Raw genomic sequence first — 11,633 nt, 5'->3', positions numbered from 1 at the left:
GAAGCAAACCAGGCCTGTTCACGTCTGTCCCGCTGTCGGAAGAGGCATGCTGGGGGCTCTCCGAAGCTACCCCCCACGCTGTTAAGCAGGCCTGGCATCCAATTCTCTGCTTTGAGGGCAGTGACCACATACTTCACCCCCATCTTGAGCTCCAGGATCACATTTTCATCACCTGTTGCACATTTTTACTTTGATGAGCAACCATTTCTGTAAATTTCAATACTTCTATGACCTACTCATCATCTTCCCCTCCAACCAATCAGACTTGAAACCTTAGCCTTGGTTTCCAACTCCCTCCCCCTGGTCCTCTTATGTCACCAATTCTGCTTTTTCCACCAAAATCTTTCTCAAATTTACCTCTTCATTTCTTTCTATCTGCATTACTGTTTCTCCATATTAATTGCTCTCTTTTCTTCTCCACGGGCCCGGCTGCTAGGCTAAATTTCAGAAGACACCACTTTTAGTATGACATCCCTTCAGTGGCTCTCTACTGGCCAGAGTGGACAGCCTTGAATGCCATACAAAGGCATTTCACCTGTGATCTGCCAAACAGTAGAGAGCCACTGAAGGGATGTCATACTAAAAGTGGTGTCTTCTGAAATTTAGCCTAGCAGCCAGGCCCGTGGAGAAGAAAAGAGAGCAATTAATATGGAGAAACCAGGGAAGCCCAAAGCCGAGTTTTAAAAAGAGTAGTCTAGGGACTTCCCTGGTGGCACAGTGGTTAAGAATCCACCTGTCAATGCAGGAGACAAGGGTTCGAGCCCTGGTCTGGGAAGATCCCACATTCCACGGAGCAACTAAGCCCGTGCGCCACAACTACTGAGCCTGCGCTCTAGAGCCCACGCGCTGCAACTACTGAGCCTGCATGCCGCAACTACTGAAGCCCGTGTGCCTAGAGCCCGTGCTTCGCAACGAGAAGCCACTGCAGTGAGAAGCCCGTGCACCGCAACGCAGACTAGGCCCCACTCCCCACAACTAGAGAAAGCCTGCACGCACGCAGCAATGAAGACCCAATGCAGCCAAAAAATAAAATTAAAAAAAAAAAAAAAAAGAGTAGTCTACACTCACAACCTGAATTTCCGTAACATCCTCATTCCCCACCTCACTACCACTGGATTCAGCTCCCTCCACTCTACTGAAACTGCTTCACCATGAAGACTTTTTGGTCCTTAACTGACATCTCAGCATTGGATACTATACAGTAATTGAAAGCCGGCAGCCCAAGGCTTTGATTTGATCTTGCCTGGTCTGTGCACAAAAGGGAATATAACTAGGATGGGAATGTAACAAGCAGCTTAGCATCATTATCTTACACCTGGCCTTCATGCATTATGCTGTCTCCCTGGTTGCTAAAGGCTTTTGAGTTTGCTACAGTGTTAATTACCAGAGCTTCTCAGACCACTTTTTGCCCTAGGCTGTGTGATAATGAACAGAACACGGGCTTTGGAGTCAAGACAGATGTGGGTTTGAATCCTTGCCTGCCCCTAACCAGCTGTGTGAATTTGGACAAATTACCTAACCTCTCTGAGCCTTAATTCTCTCACGGTAAAATGAGGATAATTATGCCAATATGGTGAGGGGAGCCAAATAGGTAAAGGCAGCTTTAAAGATGAAATGAGTTAATGTGCCTAACACAGCACTTAAAACAATGCCTTTCCCGAAGGGCCTGTTCCACGAATGTGCGAATGTGTTCCTTTTCTTGCCTTCTTTCCACTAGCCCCCTTAAATGTCAGCACCTGGCCCTCCACACAATACCTCTTAAGTAGCTGTGAGTCCTGCCCCATAAAAGGCCTTCCCTCTTGTTCTTGAGGTGGTATTTGAGCAGCTCATCTTCAGTTCTGACCCTCTCATCTCATTTCTGATTCTGCAGGATCCCAGGTCCTCTGTTCCACCCTCACTTCACCTTCCCCTTAACCTCGGCTACTCCTCCTGACTCAGGCTATGCCCTCAGAGATCATTCTTCCCATCCAGACATGGTCCTTTCTTCTTTGTTTACATTCCCTCCCTGGGCAATTTCACTCACCCATGGCTTGGGTCACTTTAAACGTAACTCCCAAACCTGTCTCCAGCTGCTCTTTGGACATCACTTTAACACACCTTCCTTCCTTTCCGGCTTTCCTCAATGGCAGGGGTACTGGTGTTCAGATTGAGAATCAGATAAAAGCTACAAGTCCTGTCCCTAAAATCACACAGGTACAAAAAACATTGCTTATAAATTCTGGCTTCCTTTCTCACTCAGAATGAAGTCTAAGGTCTTCCCCACAGTGATATGGACTGAATATTTGTCCTTCCCAAATTCAAATGTTGAAGCCCTAACCCTCAATGTGATGGTATTAGGGGATCTTTAGGAGATCATGAGAATTAGGTCGCGAGGGTAGAGCCCTCATCATGGGATTAATGCCCTTATAAGAGGAAGAGATTCACTCTCTCTCCCCGTCCCTCCCTCCTTCCACATGTGAGGACATAGTCAGGAGGCAGCCATCTGCAAGCCAGGAAGAGATTCCTCATCAGAAACCAAACAGACCAGCACCTTGATCTTGGAATTCCTAGCCTCCAGAACTGTGGGAAAATAAATTTGTTGTACAAGCCGCTCGGTTTATGGTATTTTATTTATTTGACTGCACTGTATCTTAGTTGTGGCACACTGGATCTTTTAGTTGTGGCATGTGGGCTCTTAGTTGTAGCATGCAGGATCTAGTTCCCTGACCAGGGATTGAACCCAGGCCCCCTGCATGGGGAGTGCAGAGTCTTAACCACTGGACCACCAGGGAAGTCCCAGTTTATGGTATTTAAAAACGGCAGCCTAAACAGACTAATACACCCCACAAGCTTCATATTACCTGGTTTCTGCTTGCTTCTCGGACCTCCTACTCTTTGCTCACTCAGTTTTGGACACACTGTCTTCTTTGGGTTCTTCAAACATGCTAAGCATACTCAGGCTTCAAGGCCTTGGCACTTAACTTGGTGTAAGTGGGTGGGCTTTGTGGGGAAGGGCTTATCCATGACACCCCGGAATTTATAAACAATGTTATGTACATGTGCAGTTTTAGGGACAGGACCTGTAGCTTTTACCATTCTCAATCTGAACACCAAAACCACTGCCCCCCAATCACTCAATCGCTCTGACCTCTCCCCCTCCCATCCACCTCCACACTGATGCTGCTTAACTATCAAACAGCCTTGTTACCATCATCACGCCTTTGGTTTTCAAACCATAACTGTCTCCCCTCTCCGTAGAGGACCGTGTAGTCTCCTCAGCCAGCATAGGAAACCTCTCATATCCCAGCTTCAGCTTACCCGTCAAGCTGTCTGTCCAGTTCTGCTGCTCTCTGAATGCAGCATGCACCTGTACACTTCTTTGCCTCTGCACCTGCAATTCCTTCTGCCCGGGATGCCCTCGCTCCCATTTCTGCCCGGTGAACTTCCACTCATCCTATACGGCCCCATCTAGAAGGGAGTTCGTATGCTGGCCTCCTCACGCTTCCTCTGTGCTGCTGTGTGCTCAGTCTTGCCTCCACTGAACGGCCCCTGGAGGACAGGGGGTTGTTTCTGTGAGTGTGTGTGAGGTGCGTTATGAGAATGCATCCCCTGGCATGTGAGGGCAGGGACTCTGCCTCAGATATCCCCGGGACCCCAGAGTTCCATGATGGAATGAATTCTTCCTCGTCCTCAGGCCACTAAGAGCCCCACCTTGTCTACTGTTATTCTTTAAGGCAGCAAGACATAATTTTAACATTTATTGCTTTTCTTTGATTGCCTCTGGTCCAGTTTTGGAAGGCCTCTCTGGGTTCTTCTGGCGTTGTTTCTGGCTGCTGCAGCTGCAGCTTTTAAGGCCCTTTTTTGCTTCTTCAGCTTTTGAGCCTCTTGGAAAACCTGGGGATGAGAGAGGGCAGGAAAAAACTTTGTAATGCTATGCAAAACCTCAGACTTCGAGCATCTGGGGTGGGAAGTGACTCCCCCAGATGGTCACCCTAGCCTTTCTCTATGGGCTTTGTGCCCTGGGAGCCACCTCAAAGCCTCGGGGCCAGCTCCACGCCTTGCTCAGAAACAGACGACCCCTCCCTTATGCTCTCCCCACCACGGTCCTGGAGTGGGGCAACCAAAGCAGCAGTCCCGACTCGTACCCGAATGCACAGAGCCTTCTTGGTCACCCAGCGGCGGTGGGCTTTCCGGTAGTACAGAGGGGGAAAGGTGTACTCAATCCCCAGCTCCCTGCATGTCTTCTCAAAGACAGCATAGTTGGTCTTGCGGAGGTTTTTGAGCATCTTTTTCCTCTGGTCAATGCTCATCAGTAGATAGCGCTTGTGGGCTTTGTCCTGTACGAGAGTTGGTATTACTTTGAGTATTATGTAAATAAGTGGTGTGCCACTTCACAGTAGCAAAGGATGGTCATTTTACCCTGGCAATGAAACTTCCCCACAATCTTAGGCAAATATTAGTGCAACTCTGAGGTAGGCAGTGTTACTGTTATTCCCATTTTACAGATGGGAAAATAAAGGCTCATAGATGTTAACTGATTCATTAAAGGTTCTAGAACTGCTGGGTCGGGACCTTGTGTTAGACCCTGAATCCAGGTCTAGTGGTCTGACTCCACATCTCATGCTCTTTCCCCTGTACCACCCACTCAGCCTCTGCACAGCTCAGCAAACTATCAGCTGGGGTGGAGAGGAGGGAAGGCTTAGGAAAACCCCTGCTCTCAGCCAGGCACTGCTCCCTCAGTGGGGCTGGCATTCCATACTCCAACTCTGATCTCCAAGGAACAGCTCAACTAGCTTCAGGGAACACTGAGGTGCTAGGTGTGGAGCTGGGCCAGTCTGTGTTCACAACTGTGTGTTTATTAAAAATACCAGCAATTGCCTAATTATAGCAGCTCTGTGTCCGACACTGTGCTGAGATCCAGCAGAATGGTTAGGAGTGTGGGCCCTGGAGCAAGATCACCAAGTTTCAAGTCCTAGCACATCATTTCCTAGTGGTGTGCCTGTGCCTGGAGGGATAACTTCATTACGCCAGCCTAGCTCATTCTTCTGTACAATGGGATACAAAGACAAGTATAAGGGTTAAATGAACTGATGCATGTAAAGTATTTAGCATGAGGCCTAAATACTTTATATGCGTCATGTTGGCTGCCATTACTTCATACAGTCCTTGCAATCCTGTCGGTGGGTACTATTATGATCCCCGTTTGACAGACAGGAGAATTGAGGCTTGGACATGTAACTTCCCCAGGGCCACACAGCCAGTTAAGTGGCAGTGGCAGAGCTAGGATTTGAACTTGGGGCAATCTGACTCCATGCACGCATTCAACAACTATTTATTGAGCGCCCACTATGTGCCACACGCTGTGCCCTTGCTTTGAAGTTTGTGTTCTTGACCATTAGTGACACTCAGCACTGTCCTGTAAGGCTCCCATTTCACCCCTGGAGGTGGAAGGGAAGTGTGTTTCCCACCGCAGCTGAGGGGTGGGTGCTCTGCTGCTGTAGCCACCTGGCTTCTCAAGCTGTTTCTCTGGACCCAGAGCCCATCAGTGCTCAGGCTCCTCTCCCCCAGCTAGCCATGAGTGAGGCCCAAGGGTTACCTTTCGGTGTTTCTGCATGTGTGCTTCATAACTGTGGATCTTGACAGTCAAGGCAACAACTGAAACCACAAACCACAGAGGATGAGAGCCGGGCACAGAGGAAGGAAGAGCCAGACCCTGGTTATGTTTTAAGACCTCAAGGAAGGGCTTCCCTGGTGGCACAGTGGTTGAGAATCTGCCTGACAATGCAGGGGACACGGGTTCGAGCCCTGGTCCGGGAAGATCCCACATGCCGCGGACCAACTAAGCCCGAGCGCCACAACTACTGAGCCTGTGTGCCACAACTACTGAAGCCCCCGTGCCTAGAGCCCATGCTCTGCAAAAGAGGGAAGCCACCACAATGAGAAGCCCGCGCACCGCAACGAAGAGTAGCCCCCGCTCACCACAACCAGAGAAAAGCCCACGTGCAGCAACGAAGACCCAACGCAGCCAAGAATAAATAAAATAAAATAAATTAAAAAAAAGAAGACCTCAAGGAATAACAATCACCAAAGCTCTTGTACACCTCTCTATCACTCCCAGAGCACTCTGAACTTCAAGATCTCAAAAGCCTTTGGATTATCTTTCCTTTAGAAAGCAAAGTATAAGGAAGGGAAGTTCCTTAATCTTATGAAGGTATCATCCCCAAACCCCAAATTAGCATTCTTAATGGTAAAACTTTAGAACATTCCTGTTAAATTCAGGAATTAGTCTGGGATGGCTGCTGTCACGGTTTATGATTCAATACTGCCCTGGAGGTCCTCACCAATGTAATAATTTAAGATCCCAAGACTGTCAAGGGTCTCCTCCTTGCCTCTTCCCTTCCAGCTGCCATCCTTATCTCTGTGTTTTCATTAGTTTTCAGAATTATCAGCTCCCACTCATCTCCTAAAGCCCCAGAATATTCTTCCCTCAGCTATCCTCTTATTTAGCTCAAACCTATATTGCAAAGGCAAAAGCAGAAGGTGGCCCCAAGGAGAGGCTGTCACTACAGCAGGCCCTTGCCGTACACACACTGAGCTCTGGGAACACTGCAGAGAGTGCAGTGGGAACGCTGCCCCTGACCCCATGCCCTTTCACACCACCTCAGCTGCAGAGTGGAGACAGAGACAAGCTCTGGTTCCTGAGGAGCTTGGCCTGAGCTCATACAGAGGTAGGTACGAGGCAGGACCTGGGCGCTGACTACAGCATCACGGATAGAGTCCAGTTTTCACTGTCCTTGGTCCTTCCCGTCTCTCCCTTTACCAAGCCACATCTAATACCAGCGTATCTGCAGGTGAGGGGCCTGGATTAAGTACCAGCTAGCAGACTCCCCTGCACCCCGACCCCCCCAGGGCCCCCCGACCAACTTCGAGCCTCCAGGGAGCCGGTGTCCTTAGGGTTTTCCACGACCTTGTTCATCAGCTGCTCTTTCTTGACTTTTAGCTTCTCTTTCTGTTGAAGACAGAGACCGAGAATCTGTGAGGTCTGCCACCCTGTAAGAACTTGCCCTCATACCTCCAGGGCCAGGGCCACAGTCATAGCAACTAGGCCATAAGGCTCAGGGCGTGACTTTACTCTGCTCATCAGGGTGTGGCCTCTGGCCAACCACATGGTTGTTCACATCTAGGTGAGCCTAAGGCCAATGCCACTGACAGAAGAATGTTGGATGAATGTCCCCAAACCGTGCTCACTCATTCAGGCATTAGATCTTTATCGAGTACCTACTGTTTGTCAGGTGCTAAGGGTACAATGGGAAACAAGACAGTCCTGGCCTTGGAGGTGCTCAGTCTGGGGGTATTGACAAGTGGATATAGAATGAGAGTGGGATAAGTGCTGTGACTTGAGAAGCATGGGCTGGGAGGTGTTACCAGGGTAGGAGAGAATCTCAGAGGAGAGGACTGAGAGAGGCCAAGCCTTGGCAAAGGCCACTCACCTGGTTGGCCATTTCCAAAGATAAGAGTTTTTTCACGACATCATCAACCCTGTGGAAAAACCACAGCAATGAGAGACAGGTGTCGGCAGGGGTGGTGGGTGGGAAGAAGGAAGGGGAGCAATGCTGTTTTCATTTCAGTTTGAAAACCAAGGATGAGTGAAAATTTCTTTTACAACATGAGTCTCTCTGGAAGCGGGGTGCCATCTCTCAGGGATTCAAAGTCAGCACGGATCTGATTTGCTGGGCTGTGAACACGGAATGATGTGGTAACTACAGAAAATTGGGGCTGTCAGCTCAAGTGTTTCAGGCTTGTCACAGGGAGAGCAAACAGAGGATTTCCATTTTAGCTGGAGTATGGTTCAGTCTCTCTTGAGACACTTCAATTCTACAATCATTGTTTTTTTCTCATGCCACACTGCACAGTGGGAGGGACTGGAGGGACTGCCCAGCTCCCACTGCACAGGACAGGGGCTGAGCAGAGGATCCTGGTTTTGGTATCTTTCAGCCCTGGATTCAAACTCCAGCTCTGCCCCTTAGGAGCTGTATGACACTGGGCAGTCTGACAATCTACAAAATGGGGACACTATTTCTTCCCTCACAGGATCAAGAGATGAAAGATTTCTACAAACACCCGTGAGGCACGGTGCCTCCTTGGTATCTCATGGTAGAGGGTCTTTACCCAGAGCACAAAAACGGCAAGCAGGTGTGCTCCATGTGCCCCTGCTGCCCACTCATCCTCACCATTCCTGGGCTTCTATAGTTCTCTGCCCTGTTCCATAGTCAAGCTGCAGATACATCAAGCATCTACCGCGAAGCCCCCTCCTTGCCAATCCTCCCAGGGCCCCCTGCCTCATCAAAGAGATTTCTTCCTGCTTACTTCTCAATTCCGGGGATGTCCTGGTAGTCCTTGAGCAGCATAGAAGGGGGTGGGTCATCTTCATGGCTGGGCTGGACTGTCAAGTGGAGGGATGGAAAACACCCAGAGTCAACTCTCACTGCCCATCCTCCCAGACTTGGCTCTTCTCACCAACTTTGTCAGAGACATCCACGGTCTCAAGCAAGGCACTGGGTAACCCCGGGCTCAGTTTCTCCTCTGCAAATCCTGTGGGCCTCTGCCTTGATATTTCATGCTGGGAGTAGGTAGCCTTTCCCAAGACCCTGTACTGTGCCTGCACTTCTCACACACCTGTCTGGCTCTACAGTTATCAGACGTCCCGCTAGGATGGGTGCTCCTGTGGACGGACTGAGGTCGACTCCCTTTGAATCCCCCACGTCTGGTCTGTGGCCCAGCACAGCATAGACGCCCAACTAATGCTCGCTGGCTGACTGCATGAATGAAATAAGGGGCTTGAGGAGGAACCCTGAACTTTAAGATGCCTGAATTGTAGACACCAAATAGAGATCAAAGGAAACCCTCAGGCTTGGAATGTGCTTGTAGGTGAGGGAGAGGCATGGGAGAGGGAAATTTGTCTTCTCCAGTCAGCCCCTGCTCTGCCGCTATGCAAATAGTACTAACTAAATAACACTAAGATTTAGTAAGAGATCTGAACAACTATGCAGACTGCCTGGGAATGGGAAACCGGGCCCTCCCCCTCGGAAGGGCGGACACGAAGCGCTATATCCCACCCTCCACCTCCCCTCCTCTTGCCCTTCATGCAGGCTCCAGGCCCACGGCTTTGTCATAAGGTGGGCGTGGGCTTCTTCGCAGGACCTCCGGCCCCCTCCCCCGTCACCCGCACCCCCCTCCCCCCCAGTGGCTCCACGTAGACACCTCTGTCCCCTTGGCCACCCCAAGCTTTCCAGGCAATCTAATCTCTCTTCCGCCCCAAATCCCACCCAAGAGCTCCTACCTGGTTTCTGGGTGGCATATCCGCGGGCGGCCCGGAGGATGAAACCTACACAAAAAAGGGTGGGGGCTGAGAACATTCTCCTTTAACAGTCCAGCCTCGATTCTCGTCTACGGCCCTTGCGTTACCCTTCTTCCAAGGTCTTGGCCTCTCTGCGAGGACCACAGTCCCATTTCTTCCGCACCCCGAATACGCCATGTCTCTCCCACCGCGCCTTACTTGTTCCCCACCCACCACTCTTTCTCCTGCCGCTACACTCCGCCCCCCCTCCCCCCTAACCTCTTCCCGCGTACCCTCTATCTTCGCCGAACCCCATTTCCCTACTTCCGCTGTCCGGCTTCTCAGCTCCTTACCTCCAGGACGTGAGGGAAGGTCCCGCTGGACGGAGAGAAGCTTGGCGCACCCTCCGCCCGGCAGCCCGAGGACTGGGGCCTGGGTCACTGCCTGGGTCCGAATCGAACTCAGCGCCCTCCACGCCGCCCTCAGCATGGTAGCTTCTCACCCCCGAGGGGCCCGCCCCACGGCCGCCGTCGCCTTCGCGGTACGGACTTGGTTTAGGGCGCCGCCATATTGGCTCAGGCTCGACCAATCGAGTGCAGTTGCGAGACCGGATGAGCAGATGAGGACCGAGATGATGGATTGGCAGGCCGGACTCAGTGATGACGCGAAGTTGGGTCGAGGGGAGAGGTCTGGTTAGCTGTAGCGCGAGATTGAGGGAGCTTGGTCGTCGCCTGACATCGTTAGTGGCGTGCGGTGCTGTATAAACTCTTAAGATGCCACGTTTTCTTGAGCATGCCTCCCGCCCTTAATCCTACTCCATGTTCCTGACCTTGGGCCCCGATTATCTTGGGGGCTTCCCTGGGGCCTGTCGTGTCTTCTTCCCCCAACCTAGCATTTCCACCCCCTCTCCCTCCAGAGTGCAGGATGGACCCCTGTAAGAACTACTAGGTTTCAGCCTCTTCTCTGGCAGTGTTGCAGCGTGGTGATTAAGGTCGCTGATTTTGGACAGCCCTGGGCTGGAAGCCTAGCTCAGCCGTTTACTGGCTGTGTGATTCTGTGTGCAAGTCGCTCAACCTTTCTGGGCCACAGTGTGCTTACTCAACCATGAAATGGGAGTGGTAATAACCGTCTCTTATCTTTTAGGTTGTTAGAGGATTAACGGAGGCAGTTGTGTGCAAAGCACCCGGAATATAGTTAAGTATTCAAGAAATACTAGCTTTGATATTTGTGAAATGAGGGGTGTAAGGACAAATACCAATTAAAAGTAGGAAAAATAAATCTTAATTTTCTCTGGTGCAAAAAGGGGAAAGACTCTTCTGCCCCTTGCTTTTCTTAGAGCATTTACTTTAGAATACCTGTAACTGTGAGTTCTTTCTCTGCCCTTTTGAGATGTATGTAAATCTTTTTAAAAGCTAAATAAGGCTCTTGCCAGTTTTACAACCCAGGAATGTGTTTTTCAAGGACCTGGGAGCCGGCTCTTTGAAATATAATCATTAAGAAAGATAGAGCCCCTGTCTCCCAGTTTGTGCTGGAGGGTAGGAGCCTAACTTCAGCAGGTGCCCAGCTCCAAGTTGCAAACCTCCCTCCTCTCATAAAGATATGAGAAATTTATTTTTCCTTTGGTTAATGGCAATTAGCAAACCCAGGTGGCTACCCCATTTCCCAGCTGAATTTAGGATGACCCCTGTGTGACAAGTAGTGCTGTCAAGTCCTCTTGCTTGAGGACTAGTGATTATCTTGAGAAAATGTATGCAATGAGTTGTATCCACTTGGCTGTGTAAACAGATACAATTTCTCTTCATCTTTGCAAACTCTTGAGCTGATTGCCTGTGACATTCTGGTTTAATTCTCATCCAATTAAAAAAAAGTTTTCTTCCTCTTCTACCCTTGTGGAGAGGTTTTCTAGGTTGGCAGGAGATTTTGTTTTTAATTACATTTCTGCAACAGGGGCTACTCTTTTCTGAGGTCTGTTCCCCATGTCCCACAGTTCTCTGTGACTCCCTCGGTAACCCTGGCCACCGTGCCCTAATGGTCATTTCTCAAGTCTCCATCACTAGAATGGGAACTCTTTTTTTTTTCCTGGCCTCGCCGTGCAGCATGCGGGATCTTAGTTTCTCCACCAGGGATCGAACCTATGCCCCCTGCAGTGGAAGCGCGGTGTCCCAACCACTGGACCGCCAGGGAAGTCCCTAGAATGGGAACTCTTTGAGGATGGACTGAGCCTAGTCATTTTGGAACCCCCGCTGCCAGCACAGGGCCTAGATGCTAGGTGAGGGCTGGCTGAATGAAGGAATTAAGGAAAGGATAAATAAATGAA

At 50.2% G+C, this 11,633-nt stretch overlaps 1 protein-coding gene across 1 annotated transcript; it reads right to left on the bottom strand.

The window, feature by feature from the left end:
- Positions 1–3,722: 3,722 nt before the first annotated feature.
- MRPS15 (mitochondrial ribosomal protein S15) lies at positions 3,723–11,614 on the bottom strand. Its single transcript, XM_033422129.2, is given in 9 exon segments — positions 3,723–3,808; positions 3,811–3,873; positions 4,125–4,316; positions 5,576–5,634; positions 6,904–6,988; positions 7,470–7,518; positions 8,347–8,422; positions 9,320–9,364; positions 9,670–11,614. Coding segments are annotated over 9 exon segments (777 nt in total). The 5' UTR covers positions 9,806–11,614; the 3' UTR covers positions 3,723–3,736.
- Positions 11,615–11,633: the final 19 nt, after the last annotated feature.

The sequence above is a fragment of the Orcinus orca genome, chromosome 1 (assembly GCF_937001465.1).
Source record: "Orcinus orca chromosome 1, mOrcOrc1.1, whole genome shotgun sequence".
Classification (NCBI taxonomy): Eukaryota; Metazoa; Chordata; class Mammalia; order Artiodactyla; family Delphinidae; genus Orcinus; species Orcinus orca.
This window is presented reverse-complemented; position numbering and strand designations above follow the sequence as displayed.